Below are 21311 nucleotides of genomic sequence, written 5' to 3'. Positions count from 1 at the left end.
TTATGCTGCGTTCCCTCCGCCCCCTGCCTGCACTAAGCGGATCCGGCAGGGCCCTGGGGGCGAGCCGGTCATTGGGAGAGGTGTCCTAGCGTATGAGGGCGAGCACGGTGCCCAGTCTGCCCCGTTCCAGCCTCCCGTCCCTGCGTCTCCTGCCTGATCCCTCTGGCAGCGGGACCCGAACCGGGAGCCCCGTGTCTCTCACCCTCCCGGCGTGGCGTTTGGGGGGAGCTGGGCTCCATCGGCGAAGGGAGAGGATGTTGGAACATTCATCCGCGTGTCTCTCCCGCAGGGAGGGGGGCAGGCCATCGCTCGCAGGACCGGATCCCAAGCAGCGTCGTGCGGGAAGACGGAGGGCATCCGGGCTGGCGGGCCTGGAGGGAAACGTTTGATTGCATCCGAGCTGGAGGAGAGACTGGCGGACGGGCGCTGCCAGCGTGCAGGGGTTCGTGCACACTGACCCCTCGGAGCTGCCTCCAGTCCCCACGCCGGAGCTGAAACTCTGGGGGGGCCCCGAGGGGAAGGCTACAAGTTCTGGGCACAGCTCTACCTCCCTTCTTCCTTTGCTCTCCCTGGCCTGCCTTGGATCCCTGCGTGCCGCGCCCCTCCCAATGTCTGTGGGGCCCAGCGGCGAGCACGGGGCGTGCGAGTGACCGGCTCCGCCCGCCCCAGCGCCGCCAGCGCCCTGCCATGGCCTCGTCGGACGGGCTGCAGTACCGGGCGCTCTACGAGTACAAGAAGGAGCGGGAGGAGGACCTGGCGCTGTGCCCCGGGGACCTGCTCGCCGTCAGCAAAGCGGGGCTGCTGGGTGCGCCCGACTACAAGGAGGGGGACGAGAGGAGCCCCGAGGGCTGGCTGAACGGCTTCAACGAGCGCACCAAGGAGTGGGGCGACTTCCCGGGCACCTACGTGGAGTACCTGGGTCCCCTCAGGATTGTGGCCACCGCCCTCAAGGCTCGCCCCAGGCCTCTGCCTCCTACCCCCGCTGGCCAATTGTGGGGTGAGTACCAGCTGGGGATGTGGGGGGGAGTCTCTGTGGGGGACGTGGGGCCCCCGCGAAGCGGCCTCTCAAAGCTCCTTGGACCAGGGGCGGGTGTCGTGGGGAGTCACGCGCAGGCTGCACCGCCCTGAGGGCCCGTCTGAGGGGACCCCCTGCCATGCACTCCTCCCTCTCTCGGGTCAGGACAGAGTTCAGGCAGTTCCCATGGTCTCCACAGCCAGGCAGCTAGGCCCCCAGGGCTCTATGGGTCATGCCATGCCCCCAATTGCTAGGCAACCCATCAAGCAAGCCTCCGGAGGGAGGAGAGGGGAGTGGGGGGGGGACATGCCTCCGAGACCCCCTCTCCAAGCTTGGCTTTGCATGTGACAAGAAGGGCCTGGCTATCCACATGGCTCGGGGAGGGGGGAATAAATGTCACCCCCTCCAAGCACAAAGAGATGGCAGCTCATGAAAATGCTCCAGCAGGTTTAGCTGAGGTATGGAGCAAGCCGGCACTGGGCCGCGGGGCAGGAGGGCGCCGCTAGCTCAGCTGTGGGGAGCTGGTTCTGGAGCCCGTTGGCCGGGGTATTTGCCAGCTCACCCAACCCTCGGCAGAACAGACTGGGGCTCTACTGGGAATTGCCCTCCAGGGTCTTCTGGCTGCGGCTGCAGGCTCCCTCTGAGGTTACCTCTGCAGGGATAAGTGGGGCCGAGTGTCTCAGCACCGTGGCAGGCAGCGTCCTGCTCTCAGCCAGCCCTGCTACCGGCCGGTGGGAACTAGCACGCTCTGAACCGTCCCCGGGCACTGCCTTGCAGCGCTTGGCTACTTGTGCCGGGGCTCTTCGGCACCTCTGGTTAAGTGCTGGAGGCGCTGTCAGCCGATGGTCAGGGCAGTGTGTGGTGTGTGTGTGTTATACACCCGAGTCTTCAACTGCTAGGACACACGGTCCCTTCGCAGTGGGCAGCCTAGGGAAGGCTGACAGGTGCCCCACGGATCTGTCCCCTGGAACTGACACGATCCAAACGCCCGGCTCTCACTGCGTCTGCCCCAAAGACCAGCTGGAGTTCTTTTAATTGTGTCTGGTTCTGTTACAACAACAGGAGGAGTCAGGTTAAAGCTTAAACAGTTACAGGTTTATTAAAGAGGTTTCTAAAGCATGTGGTTACAATGGCTATTGTTCTACTTCTGAACTGCTAGCAAATGCAGATCTTAAAATGGTTACAAAGGAAAAAAGAAGATAGAAAGTAATGGTACCAAGGGACAGCTTAATCTTTAAAGAGCTCTATTCTATGCATGCACTAAAACAAAAGGACACAGACAGGTACAATTTTTACCCCCTTCTGCGTCCCTCGATTCCAGCGTCCCTCAATTCCCGGGAAAGACGAATACGAGGCTGCACATCCCCGTGGACCTCGGGAGGCAATCACCTAACCCAACCAGCAGGTAGATGGTAGATTGACGCTCAGAGTGAGTGTGCTGCTGGATCCATCTTTATTCCCGTAGGGGCTCGTATCCTCTTTCTTATCTAAGATGCCAAATTGTGCTGGTTCGTCTTTGTGACGCCAGTTCTTACAAGGGAGTGTGAACGTAATTTACTCTTGGAAGAGAGAGCACTAAATTGGGAGTACTGGACATTCTTTTCTCAGCTTCCCCTTTCAGGGACGGCCTTGTGATCGTATCAATATAGGTGCCAGCCACGGCCGTTCTCGCAGCCTCTAGGTCATCTGATTGGCTGATGGCCCTCTCGTATCTGTGTTTCCAGTTGTCCAGGGTCACGATGAGCCAGCACATCTGGGCCGCCTGTCAAGACTATGCTTTCTATGCCCTGTGCGCTCCAGGCACCTAAAAGGGGGCAAGCAAGATGGATGTGGCAGGGGGGGGTTCCTGTCTGGCTACAGGCGCATGCCAGCCCCAGACGTCAGATCCGCTCAAAATGTAGGGGGCTCGGATCTGGGCGAGAGGGCACCGGCGGTTTTGTCCCAAGAGTTACAAAGCACGTCCCGAGCCCTTCCGCTCCTCGAGCCAGGCTGGCCAGAGAATGGAGCGCTGAATGAATGGGGTCGTTTAGCTTGCGATGGGCGAATTTGTCCGAATTTGTACTAGCGACAAACAGAAACGGGCAGGACTGCGAGAGTGATCCCAGTGCCCCTCCATGTCTGCCGGTGATGAGGAGGAACGATACCATGGCGAGCCATGGATAGACGAATGCCCACATCCCAGCAAGGTAGCACGTGCGGTGGGTGGGATAGGACACTCAGGGTAACACTGTCAAGCTCTTGGAGATCTATGCCTGGGAAGTGGTGGGTAGTTATTGCAGCTGGGGGCGCGGGAGTACCACAGAAAGGGGCTATAGATATCCCCCTACGAGCTGTGCGGCTGCAGAGCCTATGCATTCTTATCGTGGTGCACGATTTTCCTTGGGTGGACCTACCAATGGCAGAGGGAAGACTGCGTGTTTCTCCCTAGCTTAGCGTCTTCACTGTTCCTTGCTCTTTCCTTTCCCCCTCTTTCTTGCCAAAGTGGCATCCAAACTCCTTTGTAGTGTCATGAGTTGTGTCTCTTTCCTGCCTTCACTTTGTGTCCTGCAACTTTAAATCTGAATCCACTCCATGCAGACTGTTCCAGAGGGAGGGTTGCTCTCGCTGGAAAGCTTGACGTTTGTTCTTTCTTGCACAGTCGCTAATCAGTTGAAAATTTGAAACTCTGACTTGAAAATACGTGGCTGCTCTTGGTGTTTGGAGAACCCACGAATCCTTCATAGAAAACAGTAGCATAACTCTTCCGTCGTTCCGCAGAGTCACTTAAAAACAGGAGAAACAACAAGGAGTCCTGCGGCACCTTAGAAACTAAAGACATGTCTACGCTAGGAGGTTATTTCGAAATTACTAAATTTGAAATAACTCCTGAAAAATCAGAATTGAAATAGGATGCTCCCCACTATGGGGGAGTCTCGAAATTAGTTCGAGGCAGGCTCAGTTATTGTGGACGTACTTACCTTGATGAAGGTCCCTAGGAAGCACGGGGAGCAATTAGTTTGCATTACTCTGGGGGGAATTATTTAGAAATAGCAGCACTGGAGCATCCACACCACCGCTGTTTTGAAATAACTATTTTTTCGAATAACTATTCCGAGGAAAGCAGGAGTTATTTTGAAAATAACCAGCCCCTTATTTGAAAATAACGGGCTTGGTAGTGTGGACGCGCTGCTAGTTATTTCAAAATAAGGAGGGGTTATTTTGAAATAACTCCCTAGTGTAGACCAGGGCCAATAGATTTATTAGGGTATAAGGTTTGGTGGGTAAAGCCCACTTTGTCAGATGACTTTGGAGTGGAAATTACAGTGTGTATGTGTGTGTGTGTGTGTGTGTGTACAACAAAAGTGTGTGTGTGTGTGTGTGTGTGTGTGTGTACAACAAAAGAAAGAAGTTACTTGTCAAATGTAGGAGCAGTGTTAATGAGGCTAATCTAGTCACCATACCCCTGCCTGTGTAATTTCCACTCCAGTTCATCTGATGAAGTGGGTTTTACCCACCAAAGCTTATGCCTGAATCAATCTGTTAGTCTCGAATGTGTCACAGGACTCCTTGTTTTTGCAGATATAGGCCAACACAGCTGCCCCTCTGAGACTTAAAACCAGGAGGCCGGTTTTTGCGAGGGTGCCCAGTGAGTTGGAGATGTGTAAATATTTGTAGAGACGACATGCTGCTGCTTCCGCCGTAATGTCACACGCCACTGTTTGTGGCATGACAAGGGTGGAAAGTTCGGGCATCAGGTTTCTGCATTACCGCAGAGGCCGGATCTGCCTTTGTCTTTGAAGGAGGATGCCCAAAGTACAATAGGGTCTGATAGCACCAGGCCCAGGGGAGTCGGGAGCCACGCTGGAGAATCATAGAATCATAGAATCATAGGACTGGAAGGGACCTCGAGAGGTCATCGAGTCCAGCCCCCTGCCCTCAAGGCAGGATCAAGCTCCGTCTACACCATCCCTGACAGATGTCTATCTAACCTGTTCTTAAATATCTCCAGAGAGGGAGATTCCACCACCTCCCTTGGCAATTTATTCCAATATTTGACCACCCTGACAGTTAGGAATTTTTTCCTAATGTCCAATCTAAACCTCCCCTGCTGCACTTTAAGCCCATTACTCCTTGTCCTGTCCTCAGAAACCAAGAGGAACAAATTTTCTCCTTCCTCCTTGTGACACCCTTTTAGATATTTGAAAGCCGCTATCATGTCCCCCCTTAATCTTCTTTTTTCCAAACTAAACAAGCCCAGTTCATGAAGCCTGGCTTCATAGGTCATGTTCTCTAAACCTTTAATCATTCTTGTCGCTCTTCTCTGTACCCTTTCCAATTTCTCCACATCTTTCTTGAAATGTGGCGCCCAGAACTGGACACAGTACTCCAGCTGAGGCCTAACTAGTGCAGAGTAGAGCGGCAGAATGACTTCACGAGTTTTGCTTACAACACACCTGTTAATACAACCTAGAATCATATTTGCTTTTTTTGCAACAGCATCACACTGTTGACTCATATTCAACTTGTGGTCCACTATGACCCCTAGATCCCTTTCCGCCATGCTCCTTCCTAGACAGTCGCTTCCCATCTTGTATGTATGGAACTGATTGTTCCTTCCTAAGTGGAGCACTTTGCATTTCTCTCTATTAAACCTCATCCTGTTTACCTCCGACCATTTCTCTAACTTGCTAAGGTCATTCTGAATTATGTCCCTATCCTCCAAAGAAGTCACAACCCCACCCAGTTTGGTATCATCTGCAAACTTAATAAGCGTACTCTCTATCCCAATATCTACATCATTGATGAAGATATTGAACAGTATGGGTCCCAAAACAGACCCTTGAGGAACTCCACTTGTTATCCCTTTCCAGCAGGATTTAGAACCGTTAACAACCACTCTCTGACTACGGTTATCCAGCCAGTTATGCACCCACCTTATCGTGGCCCTATCTAAGTTATATTTGCCTAGTTTATCAATAAGAATATCATGCGAGACCGTACCAAATGCCTTACTAAAGTCTAGGTATATGACATCCACCGCTTCTCCCTTATCCACAAGGCTCGTTATCTTATCAAAGAAAGCTATCAGATTAGTTTGGCATGACTTGTTCTTCACAAACCCATGCTGGCTATTCCCTATCACTTTATTACCTTCCAAGTGTTTGCATATGAAGTCAGGGCAGCTCCATCGCCTGGGAGGAGAACACAGCCTGTTGCGGGGAGAACATTAGATTCTTGTTGTCACTGCAGCCTGATCATTGCTACCTTGTGTTGAAGATGCCGCATCTTCCTGGCTGCCTGGAGAAGGGCCGGAGGAGAGGGAGTTTGTGTAAGCGCAGCAAGGCAATGAGGCATGTGCTGCGGGCAGATCTGGGTGTCCGCCCGTCTGGGATTTCTCCCCCCGGAGCCAAGCAGTTTCATGAATCTCTTTTAGGGGCGAGCGCCCACGGCTGCAACAGTGCAAGACCTGAAATCTCTAGCTAAGGTTGCCTCTCTCTTGCTTTCAGGCTACGTGATTGTTTTTGTTGGAGGGAGGCGGGGTTCAGACCGTGGCGCTCAACCGTCCCAGATTGTGGTACCCCGTTCAGGAGCCTGGTTTGTTTTGCGCCGCCCTCCCCCCTCCCAATTTCACCTCACTTAAACGACTCGCTTACAACATCAGATCTAGAAATGCAAAGATGTCCCAGTGCACTGTTCCTAGAAAATGGCTGACTTCCTCGCGTGGACAGTACAGGTCTAAAATAAAACAATCGGAACAGAAATGCTGTACTTCCATTTCAGCGTGTAGAGCCAGCTAAGCCATGAGCTTGGACATTAGGAAAAACTTCCTGCCTGCCAGGGTGGTGAAACACTGGAATAAATTGCCTAGAGAGGTTGTTGAATCCCCATCTCTGGAGATATTTAAGAGCAGGTTAGACAGACACCTGTCAGGGGTGGTCTAGATGGTGCTGGGTCCTGCCGCGAGAGCAGGGGACTGGACTCAATGACCTCTCGAGGTCCCTTCCTGTTCTAGTGTTCTAGGATTCTAAACAAGTCACTGTGTGAAACTTTAGTTTGTACTGACTTGGCGAGTGCTTTTTACGTTTGCAAAACTAGGCAAATAGCTAGCGGAGCTGCTGTACCCCTTGAGAGACCACTGTGTACTGTGCGGGTACCATACCTCTGGTTGAGAGCCACGGGGGTAAGGCACTGAACTGTGAGGTAGGACACCCGAGGGGGGGGGGGTCAATTCCCTGCTCTGCCACAGACTTTCTTCGTGACCTTGGTCATGTCCCTGAGCCGCTCGATGCCTCGCTTTTGCTGTCTGTAAAATGGGGACAAACAATCCACCTTTTGTCTATGATTTTAAGCATAAATCTGACAGATCCCGGTGATCAGCAGGCAGGATTGAACCTGGGAACCTCTGAAGTTTAATGGATGGGCCTTTCCTGCATGAGTCTAAAAGGCCCCTTGATTATCTAAAGGGCGGCAGAGCACCGCTCTGAGCAGGTGTAAGTTACTCAAGGTCTTTGGGGCAGAGGCCTGGCACTTGGGTGTCCCGGTGCGATTGTTTTCCAGCTAACAAATCAGTCGCTAGGGCCAGCGTCTGCAAACGTGGGTGGCTAAACTGAGACCTTTCGCTCCATATTTAGGCACCTGACTGAGCAGGCACTGCCCATCGGAGGGGCCGAGTACATGCGTTCCCATTGGTTTCATGTTTCAAACACGCTGCCCGCGGCTCGGCTGTGAGCTGCCGTGAGATAATGCACCTGGGCGAAAAGAACCAACCCAGTGCTTTCTCCTCTCCGCCCAGCCGGGAGGGAGAAGAAATCTCGCTCCGTGCACAAGGCCAGGCGGCTTCCCCCCGCTGGGATCTCTGCTTCGGTTTATTCGTACCGACGCTGCGTGACCTACCCCAGGCAGAAGTCACCAAGAGAATTTCCAGCCCTCGGGCATCTGCCCACCTTGTGTTTTGTGCGGGGATTTCAAACCAGGTGAACCAAAGGGCGTGTGTGGTTTTGAAGGGTGCTGGAGCACCAAGCAGTTTTATTGATTTGAATGTCCATGTCCTTCCCTCTTGGCCACCAATGTTCCCTCTAATCTTTCCCATCCATGTGCAGAATAAATTTTGTTCTGTGCACCATGGCGTGTGTGGATGTGCACCACTGATAGAAACACATGTGTCTGGCTGTGGGCGCTCTGCTACTCAGCTGGGCAGCACTGGAATCTCTCCTGGTTGGCTGCCGAAGCACTCAGCTGACCTGGATCGCTGCTGGCTACCTCCCTGAAGTCGATGAGCGAGCCCCATGCGCAGGGCGATGCTGCAAAATGGCAGGGTGGCTGGGAGCAAAGGGTGGCGTGCCTGAGGTGCCCACCGAGGACGTGACCCATTGATAGGGGTGTCCTTAGGAGATGGTCCTCTGAATGCTGCAGTCTCCGCCTGGGATTGGCTGCTATGTGCCTCTCGCGTCAGCAGCAATGAAGCGTCCACGATAGAAACGGAGCCGGCCGCTGTGCTGACGATGCCCCGGGCGCAGCGCGGAATCCAGATCCCCCTCCTGCAGCCACTTGGGTTCTGCGGGGAGTGAGCGTTTGCGGGCAAAGAAAGGGCCAAACTCAGCCCTGCCCTGCATCCCTGCAGCTGCTTTTCCCGGTGCAAACTGAGTCATAGAAGCACAGAGCTGGAAGAGATCTCAGGAGTCATCAAGTCCAGCCCCCTGCTCTAGGCAGGACCAATCCCAACTAAATCAACCCGGCCAGGGCTTTGTCAAGCCGAGACTTAAACACCTCTAGGGATGGAGACTCCACTACTTCCCTAGGGAACCCATTCCAGTGCTTCGCCACCCTCCTAGGGAAATAGTTGTTCCTAATATCCAACCTGGACCTCTCCCACCACAACTTGAGACCATTGCTCCTTGTTCTGCCATCTGTCACTACTGAGAACAGCCTCTCTCCATCCTCTTTGGAACCCCCCTTCAGGAAGTTGAAGGCTGCTCTCAAATCCCCCCTCACTCTTCACTCCTGCAGACTAAACAGACCCAAGTCCCTCAGCCTCTCCTCATAGGTCATATGCTCCAGCCCCCTCATCATTTTGGTTGCCCTCCGCTGGACCCTCTCCAATGCTTCCACATCCTTTTTGTAGTGGGGGGCCCAGAACTGGACACAATACTCCAGATGTGGCCTCACCAAAGCTGAATAAAGGGGAATAATGACATCTCTGGATCTGCTGGCAATGCTCCTCTTAATGCATCCTAATATGCCATTAGCCTTCTTGGCTACAAGGGCGCCCTGTTGCCTCATAAGTCAGGGAAGGCGGAACCTCTCTAGTCCGGCATGCTGCTCCGGCAACACCCGTGATCCGGCATGATGTTAGTGAGCTGGTGTCCACGTATCGTGGGTGTGGCCACGTGTCCCACGGTTCAAAAACTGAGTTGACAGTCCCCAGTCCTGGCGCTCACTGTTTTGTGCTGTGAATTAGAGCTAAAGAACCGCTAAATGTCTGAAACAGGAATCCGTGGACGTGTTGGCCATGCCGCTAGCCAGTACTGACCTCCTCTGGTTCAGCAAATTCTCTGGTTCGGCACCAGTCGGGGCCCTAGGGTGCCGGAGTAGAGAGGTTCAGCCTGTACCAAACCAGCATGGCAGCATTTTGCTCCTGCCTTGCACCCATGTAAGTAACCCCGCCAGGGCAGGGCAGCGGCGGATGGAGCCCAGTTTGCAAGAAAACGTGTCCGTGTGGCTGGCTGCTTTCGCTTGATTTCGCTGTTCGGTGCGGAGTGACACTCCGGTTCCATCTCCCCTGCCAGGCCTGGGGGTTTCACCACGCTCCTGTAGATGTTGTCCTGGTCGCCCTTAGCAGAGATCCCGGGCTCTGGACGCTTTGGGTGACCCTGAACCCCAAGCAGGGTGATGGCTGCCTGGTTTGGGGTTACGCGGGTGGTGCTGCCTTGCGCACGGAGTGGGCGGTACGGAATCCCACGGGCAGAACTGTGCAGAGTCCTTTGTGCTGTGCCGGCCTTTGCCGGGCTCCGCGCTGTCCTCTGACGGCCTGGGTTAGTCGTGAACACGATCCGCCCTGTCTGCGAGCCGGTCGCAGCTAGCTCACCGTCCCCTGAAACGCCTTGCTGGCTGTCAGTCAACAATCCTCCGCTTGACATACTTGGCAAAGAGCTTTGTGTCTCCTCTGTCTAATGTGATGCGGGGCCGTTTTCACCTTCTGGGGAAGGGTCAGTCAAGGGGCAGGGATGCCTCTCACAACAAACACCCCCAGGGAGAAAGTTTTACCCAGTTCTCCCCATTCCCAGTTCTCCCGAGTGACTCGATTCAAGTTTGCACCTGTGTCAGTAGAGATGAAAGGCTCATTGTCCATAGCCACATGGCTGCTGTAGTTCTGTGAACTTGCAGGATGCTACTCAGCCGGTAGATGTCCATGGATGCAGTACTGAGTTCCAGACAGGGTGTGCTCACTGGTAAACAAGGGAGGCAAAGTTGGAACGCAAGTTGGGGGGAGAGGCTTTTTATGTCTCTTTTCTTTAATAAACACCACATATTTAAGGCAGACTGATTCCATTTCTAATTTAGCTTTAAGACAGACACTGATGGGGGGCGGAAGAGGGGAAGCTGGAAATTACATGGTAGAAATGAGCATGTAACGCTGGCTGCGTTTGTGTGTCTCCCGCTAATGGCTGGTCTGCACTAAGAACCTGCAGCATAGGTCTACTCCAGGGATCCTGTTCTCTCAAGCTGCTGGGAATATAGTCTTGGCATGAGAGCTTCAGGGGCCTGGCTCTGCTCAGACCTGTGCCCAGAGCTGTGAGTGATTAACCAGCCACTCTGGGGCTGTTTCCCGCTGCAGAAGCTCCCTTTGTCCTTGCCACTGGCAGCTCTCTGAGTTTCACTTCATTAGGTGTAATTGGGTTTTCTCACTGCTGGCTGGACAAACAAGAGAAATGTCTTTGTTGCATGGCAGTTTCTCAGAGGGGGCTTGGTAACGAGGGCTCCTGACCTTCCTCCGGGGGCAGGCAGAGCGAGAGAGTGCTGTGCACGCAGCATTTGAAACCAGGTTTCTTTTCTGCGTGCGCTGTGCAAACCCATCCCGAAAGTGAATGCACAATATTGGTCCTTTGCCGGAGCCGAGGTGCAGGGCTCTTTGTTTCTCCTGCAGTTGGCGTGGCTGGTGACCGGGAATATGCTGGGCTTGGATTTTGGTCTGGGAAGGAAGGATGGATTTTCTACCCCTTTGCTTGATAACACACACCAGAGGGAAGTAGTAGATGCCCCAGGATTTGAACCAGAGCCCTCCAGAGTGAAGAGCGTGAGCCAAAGAGCGGCAGCAATGGCTTTATAGGACTGTGTTGTCTGCAGACTGGGCACATAGAGGAGCCCTGAAGGACTGCCCAGCGGCCAATGTGTGTGCAATTCATTCATCACGGCGTCACCAGCTTGGCAGTTGGTGCTGTTTGGCGGCAGCTTAGCGCTGGTACCATTCACCACCGGCCACCCTGCCGGCGGGCGAAGTTCTGCCTGGACTTAGGAGACCAGCTGCCTCGCAGTCCCGGGCCGTGGCATGTGGGGTGCTGGGCCCCTGGCTGCAGGGGGATCCGGTGAGCAGTGCGGGTACTAAGGCTGCTCCCTGCCTGTCCTGGCATCACAGACAGCGCTGCGCCCCAGATGCGGCTGCCAGCAGGCCTGGCTCCTAGGTGGTGGGGGGTGAGCTCGCTGCCCTGTCCCCGAGCACTAGCCCCGCACTCCTACTGGCTGGGAACCTGCTGCCGGCTGCTTTTGGGGCGCAGCCTGGTCTGCGGTGCCAGGAGAGGCAGGAAGCTGCCTTAGCCCCCCACTGCACTGCTGCCCGGGAGCCACTCGAGGTAAACCCCTCCAGCTCCAGCCCTGACCCCCCCCAGAGCCGGAGCCCCCTCCTACACCCCAAAGCCCATCCTCAGCCCCACCTCAGAGCCCACATACTAGTCAAACTGGGTCTTGCGGAAAAACGTGTGAAAACCCCTGGGCTAACGCACCAGACTGGCCCTCACGGGCGTTTGGGTCCGTTCCCCGCTCCACTTGCTGTGGGCAACTCACTTCACCGCTTCGTGCCTCAGTTTCCTTTTCCATAAAATGGGAATCGGACTCTTTCCTTTTTTCAAATGCACAAGCCTCGATGTGTGTCCGTTTGAGAAAGCCGGTTGGAGGGTCGAGCCGCAACATGCAGACGGCATTCTACAGGGAAGGTTCGGTTTGAAATCCTAGAAGCATGGCACACGAGAACTGGAAGGGCCCTAGAGAGGCCCTCAGGTCCGTCCCCTGCTGACGGGTCGGTTGGGTCTGAATGAAGTATTTCCCGTCAGAAAATTGAAGAACCCCCTCCCAAAATCTGCATTTTCCCCCTGGCATTTTCTGTCAAAGATTTCTCGCCGACGCAGCCCCAAATATTTCTGCCTCCCGTTTGCGACTGTCTCTGGCTGCTGGGTGGTAGGCCGCCGGCTTTCTTTCCGCTGCTGCAAAGCGAAGGTTGCTGAGGCCAAACTCTTTCAGATCCTCCTGACAACACTGCTTTTGTTCCGCTTTCACCGCCTCTGGCAAGGGGCAGCTACCGCCCCCTCGGTCGCTGTTGCTACCATTGCTTTGAGTTGGCCTTTTAATCTGGACGGTTCCCTATGGCCGCTTCTCCAATAGGGTCGTTGAGATGCCCTGTGCCTTGATTAGCTCAGCTCATGGCGAGGCGGGAGCTGCCACTCACCCGCTGCCTGCAGCCAGATCCTGCAGCCGCCCTCCCTCGCCACCAACTACGGCTTCTGCTTTAAGCTGGGCTGTGGGCCCAGGGGCTGCCTGGCCTGGCGGCTGGTCGTGGACTGCGGGCTGGGGGCGGCAGCGGGCGGGAGGGAAGTGCAGACCGATGGAAGCGGACGAGCTTGTGTGGCGTAGCGGAGGGCTGCCTGCTCTGTGACCCGGGGTCCCCCTGCGCTGGGATGGGAGATTCTCATTGACTCTCCCAAATGTGGATTAACCCAGACACCCCGGCTCAGCCTCCCAGGGAGGGAGACAGAGGAGGGAGGGCGAGACCAGCACCTGGCTGGGGACAGGGCTGGAAGAGAGTTTTAGTTTCTGTTGGGAATCATGGAGGAAGCAGCCTAAGCAACGGGCTGGGATTTAGGGGCCAGTCTCATAGAATCATAGGACTGGAAGGGACCTCGAGAGGTCATCGAGTCCAGCCCCCCGCCCTCAAGGCAGGACCAAGCTCCGTCTACACCATCCCTGACAGATGTCTATCTAACCTGTTCTTAAATATCTCCAGAGAGGGAGATTCCACCACCTCCCTTGGCAATTTATTCCAATATTTCCAATTCCTGACAGTTAGGAATTTTTTCCTAATGTCCAATCTAAACCTCCCCTGCTGCACTTTAAGCCCATTACTCCTTGTCCTGTCCTCAGAAACCAAGAGGAACAAATTTTCTCCTTCCTCCTGGTGACACCGTTTTAGCTATTTGAAAACCGCTATCATGTCCCCCCTTAATCTTCTTTTTTCCAAACTAAACAAGCCCAGTTCATGAAGCCTGGCTTCATAGGTCATGTTCTCTAGACCTTTAATCATTCTTGTCGCTCTTCTCTGTACCCTTTCCAATTTCTCCACATCTTTCTTGAAATGTGGCGCCCAGAACTGGACACAGTACTCCAGCTGAGGCCTAACTAGTGCAGAGTAGAGCGGCAGAATGACTTCACGAGTTTTGCTTTACAACACACCTGTTGATACAACCTAGAATCATATTTGCTTTTTTTGCAACAGCATCACACTGTTGACTCATATTCAACTTGTGGTCCACTATGACCCCTAGATCCCTTTCCGCCATGCTCCTTCCTAGACAGTCGCTTCCCATCTTGTATGTATGGAACTGATTGTTCCTTCCTAAGTGGAGCACTTTGCATTTCTCTTTATTAAACCTCATCTTGTTTACCTCTGACCATTTCTCTAACTTGCTAAGGTCATTTTGAATTATGTCCCTATCCTCCGAAGAAGTTGCAACCCCACCCAGTTTGGTATCATCTGCAAACTTAATAAGCGTACTCTCTATCCCAATATCTACATCATTGATGAAGATATTGAACAGTACGGGTCCCAAAACAGACCCTTGAGGAACTCCACTTGTTATCCCTTTCCAGCAGGATTTAGCACCGTTAACAACAACTCTCTGACTACGGTTATCCAGCCAATTATGCACCCACCTTATCGTGGCCCTATCTAAGTTATATTTGCCTAGTTTATCAATAAGAATATCATGCGAGACCGTATCAAATGCCTTACTAAAGTCTAGGTATATGACATCCACCCTTCTCCCCCATCTCAAGGGGGGCTGAGGCATCCTAGGCCTGCCCTGTAACCAGATTACATCTGTGCTGTGCTGTATCCTGGAGAAGCAATAAACTCTCTCTATTCTACCAGCTGGCGGAGTCTGTTTGTGCCGTTACGGGCGTGCAGGGGGCGGGGGAACCCCGACGCGCCACCACAGCTTGTCTCCCCTGAATCCTGGGCCTGCTTTTCTCCATCCTCTTTGGAACCCTCTTCTGGCCGCTGGCGGCTGCTGTCAAGCCGGTTCCCTCGCTTGATGCACACGACCAGCAGCAGGGCTCCGGACGCGGCGTCTCACGGCTTGAGTCCTTCCTCTGGCAGATGGTTTGCTGCGGGCTCCCAGTCACGTTTCTGAAATCAAGGCAGCGCGCAGCCAAGGGTACAGCATCCACCCATTTCTTAGGATCACTTGGCTTTATTCCCGGCCCTGCCACTGCCTGGCGGGGCATCCCTGAGTGAGTCTCTTTGCTTCTCTGCACCTCTTCCCCTTCCCGCACTTTGCCTGCCCTGCTCAAATAGACTGGAGTCCCTTCCGCAGCGGGTCTGTCTCTGTGGATCTGTGATCCCAGCGACAACCCTGGTTCTAATATCTAGCCAAGGCGTTGAGCTGTGAAGTGTGGGTGAGACGGGAACCTCAGCTCAAGGACCTGCCGGGGAGAGGTGGAGCAGGGAAGCCGGCAGAGGGGAATGAAAAGAGAGCGGCTTGCTGGAAAGATCAGAGAGCCCTGAGGCCACAAATAATTCCTTGAACCCTGACATTTGGGGCTGGGGAGGGGGAGCCCTTTTAAACCCCGGCAAAGCGGAAGAGCTGCCCGGGGGCCATTCAGTAAGTCGAGAGGAACACGGTTTCAGGCGCGTCTCTTTCCTAGCGTGGCTGAGACTCCTGCCAGCCCGCCTGGTCTTTTTTTCTGGCGCTTCCTCCTAACTTGCCGGCAGCGAAAGTCCAAACAATCAAATGTGGATCTGACTCGGTACCGTGAGCACCCTCGCTTTCATTCCGTAGCCTTTCTCAGCCCCAGGCTAAACTCCTCTTGCTTTGGACTGAGGGTTGGATCCCCTTTGCGGCTTGCTTTCTGAGAGCTGGGCCTGCATCTGCCCGCCCGTGACTTCCCACGAGGCAGGAATGCTCCCTGTTTGACAGCTACCTTTCAAAGGCAGAAGTGCTGCAAGGTGTTCCATCATTGAAATGTACAAGAGTCCCTGCAGGGACTCTTGTACATTTCAAAGGTGGAACGCTGCTGCTGCGCCCTGCCCCCTCCCATGGAGCTGGCGCTGGGGGTAACCGGTTTTTAAGTACTCTCGTCTCTCCCTCCTCCTGATAGAGGCAGCGGTGGGGGGTGTTGGGAAGCGACTAGTTGGGGAGTGATAAGCTTTTGCTTATCGGATAGTCGACGTGTCGATTAGTCGCTTACACCCCTCCGTGACAGTCCCACGAACAATCGGTCACGATCATGGGGAATTAGGAGCCAGAAGGGCGATTTGTTGGGTTTTGAAACACTTCACTCGCTTGCTTTGTGCGGTATCTGCCACGTGTGCCTGCTTGGCTTGTCCTAGCAGCAACGTGTCCCCTTCCGCAGAGCTACCCTGCTTTGGGTCCCACTTTTCTTTCTCCGTAGCTGGCAATTGGTAAGCGGCGCTCCCCTGTCCTGTAGGAAACCCAGCCAGTGCCTACTGCCCCCAGCATGTGTCGTCTGCTCCAGGAGCGGCACTGACAGCCTGCCAGAAGCTGGGGGCGACCAACGGATCTCAGAGTCATGGGGCGGGTGAGGGAAGGTGGCCAGAGCAGAGCGAACGGCTTGGTGGTTGGTGCCAGGAGCCATGGCTCCGACAACGTGTGGCAACGAGGAGGGGAGTGCGTGTGTGTGCACGCAGGTTATTCCCATTTGATGGAAGGGGAAACTGAGGCGCGGAACGGTGACGTGACTTGCCCAAGGTCACCCAGCAGGCAGAGCCAGCGCTAGAAGCCAGCTCACCCCAAGTGCACTAGCCACTAGCAATGTGCATAGTCTAAATCTCCGACTGCTGACACTCCCGCCGTTGGCACGGGGCTCTGAACCAAGTCCCAAATGGGGTCCGCTGTAGTGGCTCAAAGCCAAGCGCTGCCCCGTGCCCTCAGAGATCAAAATCTGGATCCCACTTTGGACGTCAACGGAGAGACCCGTTCGCTTCACTCGGGATGGGCCAGCAGATGTGACCTGCCCTTTGTTGTTCTGGGGTCAGTCCAGGAGCCAGAAGTGCACGCAACACTCCTGTATCTCTCCGTTTTCTGTGTGGTAACTGTTGCCCTGCGGAACCCCCTGCTGCAGGGAACCCTTTCGGCTTTCAGAGGCAGGGATCAGAGGGCTGCGAGTTTGCGAAGCTGTGCCTGGCCAGGACCGGCTTCTCGGCAAGCTCTTCATTCAGATTTCTGCGGCACCTGGCATAGAGGGGCTGGTAGCTCCATGCCGGGAGAGCTGCTTGCTATGCAGCTCATGCTGCGGGCAGAGCCGGGGACAAACGACCGCTCAATGAAACAACAAAGCGGGCACCAGGGCTGTGTGCAGGAAGCGGCTCCGGCACCACATCTGTGCTGCTGTGCCGGCGAGACACTGAATCCCAGAGGGCTCCATCAGAGAATCGACAGTGGAGCCGCAAGCCGAGTGTTTGTATCTCACCCGTCGGAGCGAATCCAATCAGAGAAGTTGCTTCCCCTGCCGCCTCCCTGTGTGTGCGGAGCGATTCTGCACGGAACAAATCGCTGTAGCCTCAGCTTCCACTACCGGGGCATGATCTGAATTACCCCCTCGCCGCACATGACGGAAAGGTCTTAACCCCCGTGTGGCACAATCCCACCATGTTAGAGTGAGGATGGAGGCGGGGTGGGGGGTATAAAAACAGCCCGAGGGTTTGCTGGCTGCTGGTAGATTTTTGCTTGGATTTTTCAACTGTTTCAGGTCATCAATGAGCTATAGCAGCCACCGAGACGGGAAGAGGAGAGCCGCCTGGTCCGTGTTGCAATTAAACCAGCGGTGGGCTGGATCCGGCCCTCCTAACACTTTGGTCCGGCCTGCAGACTGCAGCGGGCTGCTTTCTATGTGTATCCTGCTGCCCCGTGCCACTGAGTTTCCAGGCGATGCCTCAGGCAGCAGGATCCTATTTAAACAGCTGCCGGTTGAGGCGCTACCTGACAGGGCCCGGAGCCGTGAGGCTTTTAAGTCGTCGCGGCAACCCCAGGCAGCTGCATGGCAACGCGGTAGCGGCAGGGCCGGGAGTCGCGAGCCCTTTGCTGTGTTTTTACTTCAAAGCCTCTGGCCCCAGACAACTCTAGGAGGTGGCTAGTCCCTGGCTCCACCCCTTCCTCCCTAGGCCCCACCCCTTTCAGGGGTGGAGCCGGCCCGTGACCATGTACCAAAATTCATTAAATGGCCCCCCTGCGAAAATTATTGCCCACCCCATTGCGCGAGCCCCTGGACAGGCTTGGAGGAGAGTTGCTGCCCCAGAGAGTCAAGATGCAAAATGAGAGCAGAATGCTCCAAGGACTGCACATCTGGGCAGCTGTTTCTCTGGGCACCATTCGCACCCTTCTCAGGAGTTGCACACTGCGTCCCGTGGACCATGATCAGGCTGGCAGTTCCTATGATACCGGGTAGGGGAGGAAACAGCTGCCCGCACACAGGTGTCCCTGCGGACATGCCCCAGAAGTCGGGGAATAAGGGACTGCAATGGAGGAATCCTCGTGAATCTGTTTTAGCAAGTTCTATGTCCCCCCCACCCCCACCCCACTCCTTTGGGGTCCTATATTTTACTTTGTCTGTATTTATTTATTGTGTGTTTAAAACATTTCATAAGCCGCCTCGGATATTTTAAATAGAGACACAGGGGGAAACATTTTAAATAAATAAACATCTGATCCCAGTGACACCCCAGGATCCGGCTGGGAGGTGACACCCTGACCCCAGTGAAGTTAATGGGAGTTTCGTCTTTGATTTCAATGGAGCCAGGAAGCTGTCTGGTGACATCCTCCCCGAAATCCTCAGGAAGGGGGTTTGAAGAGCGTGTCCCCAGAGGGATGCAGGGAGGACACCTCGCTCCCCCGTGCATCATTAACCTCAACTGCTGGTGATCCTGGATGCGCCCACATCACCTGCTGGGTGTGTTTGCTCTGGGTGGCACCTGCGTGGCGGTTCCTGAACCCCGGGGAATGGCTTGGTCTGCCAGCCAGTTTCAGCCTTACGGGCTGCTTGGAGGGGGCCAGAATGCAACGGCTGCCTTCCGTTCGGAGGCACCTGTGTGTCTGGCTTGGCTGCGCGTCTCAGGGAAACCTCTGGAGCAGCGTTTTGCACCCCGGGTGAGCTAGAAGCACTTTCCTCCCTCCTGCACGCTGCGACTCCTGGCTGCCGGGGACAAGCGGAGGAAGCGATCGCTCTGGGAAGACGAGACGGGCGAGGCTGAGACCGCGGCGTGTTGCCCAAAGCCTTTGGCGGCCGATGGATCCATCTTTTGGCTTTGGCCAGTTTCCACCACCCGAGGAAGGGCCTTCCCCACGGTTGCTCTAAAGAAGCTGGAGGAGTGGTTTGCCTTTCTGGCTGAGCTGCCCCAGGCCTGCTGCCCGTCTAGCAGCATCGAGCTCACGAGGGGTGGACCATGTTGGAACCTCTGGGAACTTTTGCCACTGACTTCTACAGGCACCTGCTACAAAGAACCGGTCCTTTCTCGGACGGTTGCTTGGACTTCACTCAGAAGGCGAAATAGGCACCTGCGAACATGGCGTGGGCGTAGTCAATCCAGACAAATAGAATTGGAATCGCAGGATGGATCGCACCCGGAAGGCTAAGAATTGGATAAATAAAGTGGTTTCTGCGTCCCTCATACAGACAGACTTGCATCGGGCAGATTTCTGGAGATCCTGAGAAACAGAGATGGAAGGAAAACTAAGTGGCAGTCACCCCAAAAGGGCAGCGCTGGGCCATGCTTCTTACCTGGTTGTCCCATATCATCCTGGTACTCGGCTAACAGCTTGGAGAAGCACATCTTTGAGACATCTTCTCCTGCTCGTCCCCCTCCTCCTGCCTCCGCTTCTCTCTCTGCACTGGATCTTCCAAGAACACTGTCAAAGTACAACATGAACATAAGAACGGCCGTACTGGGTCAGACCAACTGTCCATCCAGCCCAGTATCCTGTCTGCTGACAGTGGCCAGCACCAGGTGCCGCAGAGGGAGGGATCACAACAGGGAATCCTCATGTGATCCCTGTCACTCATTCCCAGACAAACAGAGGTGAGGAACACCAGTCCTACCTATCCTGGCTAATAGCCATTGATGGACCTAAGCCCCATGAATCTATCTAGCTCTTTTTTGAACCCTGTTAAAGTTCTAGCCTTCACCACATCCTCTGGCAAGGAGTTCCACAGGTTGACTGTGCACTGCATGAAGAACAACTTCCTTTTGTTCATTTTAAACCTGCTTCCTATTCATTTCATTTGGTGACCCCTAGCTCTTACATTGTGGGAATAAGCAAATAACTTTTCCTTATTCACGTTTTCCACACCAGTCATGATTTTATAGACCTCTGTCATATCCCCCCTTAATCTCCTCTTTTCTAAGCTGAAAAGTCCAAGTCTTTTTAATCTCTTTTTGTATGGGACCCGTTCCAAATCCCTCATAAAATGAGTCAACAGTGTGATGCTGTTGCAAAAAAAGCAAATATGATTCTAGGTTGTATCAACAGGTGTGTTGTAAGCAAAACTCGTGAAGTCATTCTGCCGCTCTACTCTGCACTAGTTAGGCCTCAGCTGGAGTACTGTGTCCAGTTCTGGGCGCCACATTTCAAGAAAGATGTGGAGAAATTGGAAAGGGTACAGAGAAGAGCGACAAGAATGATTAAAGGTTTAGAGAACATGACCTATGAAGCCAGGCTTCATGAACTGGGCTTGTTTAGTTTGGAAAAAAGAAGATTAAGGAGGGGGACATGATAGTGGTTTTCAAATATCTAAAAGGGTGTCACCAGGAGGAAGGAGAAAATTTGTTCCTCTTGGTTTCTGAGGACAGGACAAGGAGTAATGGGCTTAAAGTGCAGCAGGGGAGGTTTAGATTGGACATTAGGAAAAAATTCCTAACTGTCAGGGTGGTCAAATATTGGAATAAATTGCCAAGGGAGGTGGTGGAATCTCCCTCTCTGGAGATATTTAAGAACAGGTTAGATAGACATCTGTCAGAGATGGTGTAGACAGAGCTTGGTCCTGCCTTGAGGGCGGGGGGCTGGTCTCGATGACCTCTCGATGTCCCTTCCAGTCCTATGATTCTATGATTCTATGATAATTTTTATTGCCCTTTTCTGAACCTTTTCTGATATCAATATATCTTTTTTGAGATGAGGTGACCACATCTGTGCTCAGTATTCAAGACATGGGCGTACCATGGGTTTATACAGAGGCAATAAGATACTCTCTGTCTTATTCTCTGTCCCTTTTTTAATGATTCTGAACGTTGTTTGTTTTTTGACTGCCGCTGCACACTGATCTTCCTTCTCCCCTCCGCACACTGTCCCTTCCCTTCCTCCTCTCCTGGAACCGTGGCTGATAAGCTTTTGGTCCCTGCCCATGTGGGGCATTCCAGCTACATTAAACGTCTGAGCGTTAACACCTTGCTTGCCTCAATTAATGTCCCCCTCGTTTTGATGTTTCGGTGCCATTCCTCATGATTAGCTTGTTGCGGAACTCTCCTAAGAGCGCCACCCTATAGCCACACGCGGTCTACCTGTGTATACGCTGATGCATCACTAAACTGTCTAAGGAGACATATTGCTAAGCTGTATAGTGGTAGATCAAGCACGTGAAATTCACGTTGGTGTGTTTGCCAACTTCTGCTGGGCTTCCCGCTAAGCCCTGACTTCCAAAAGCCGATGGCCAAGCCTGGTTTTAAGACCTATATTTTGGCGATTCTGCTTGGGCTGCGACCAGTTCAGTAATGTCCATTAGCAAATAGATTATACCCCAAATGTGGGACCCTCCCAAGTCG

At 53.8% G+C, this 21311-nt stretch overlaps 1 protein-coding gene across 3 annotated transcripts in view; it reads left to right on the top strand.

Annotated features, from left to right (window-relative positions):
- PIK3R3 (phosphoinositide-3-kinase regulatory subunit 3) overlaps window positions 1-21311 on the top strand; it is a 295637-nt gene that overhangs the window by 29638 nt on the left and 244688 nt on the right. For 2 of the 3 annotated variants that reach the window (XR_012905836.2, XM_075935896.2), the window contains exon 2: window positions 290-997. The exons of the other annotated variant lie outside the window; for it this stretch is intronic. Coding sequence is in view for 1 of the 2 variants with exons in the window: in XM_075935896.2 (XP_075792011.1) it covers window positions 688-997 (310 nt within the window). In the remaining variant the exon portion in view is untranslated. The remainder of the gene's footprint in view (window positions 1-289; window positions 998-21311) is intronic. 3 annotated transcript variants of the gene reach the window in all.

The sequence above is a fragment of the Pelodiscus sinensis genome, chromosome 9 (genome assembly GCF_052426305.1).
Source record: "Pelodiscus sinensis isolate ZL-2025 chromosome 9, ASM5242630v1, whole genome shotgun sequence".
In the NCBI taxonomy this organism is placed as follows: domain Eukaryota; kingdom Metazoa; phylum Chordata; order Testudines; family Trionychidae; genus Pelodiscus; species Pelodiscus sinensis.
This window is presented reverse-complemented; position numbering and strand designations above follow the sequence as displayed.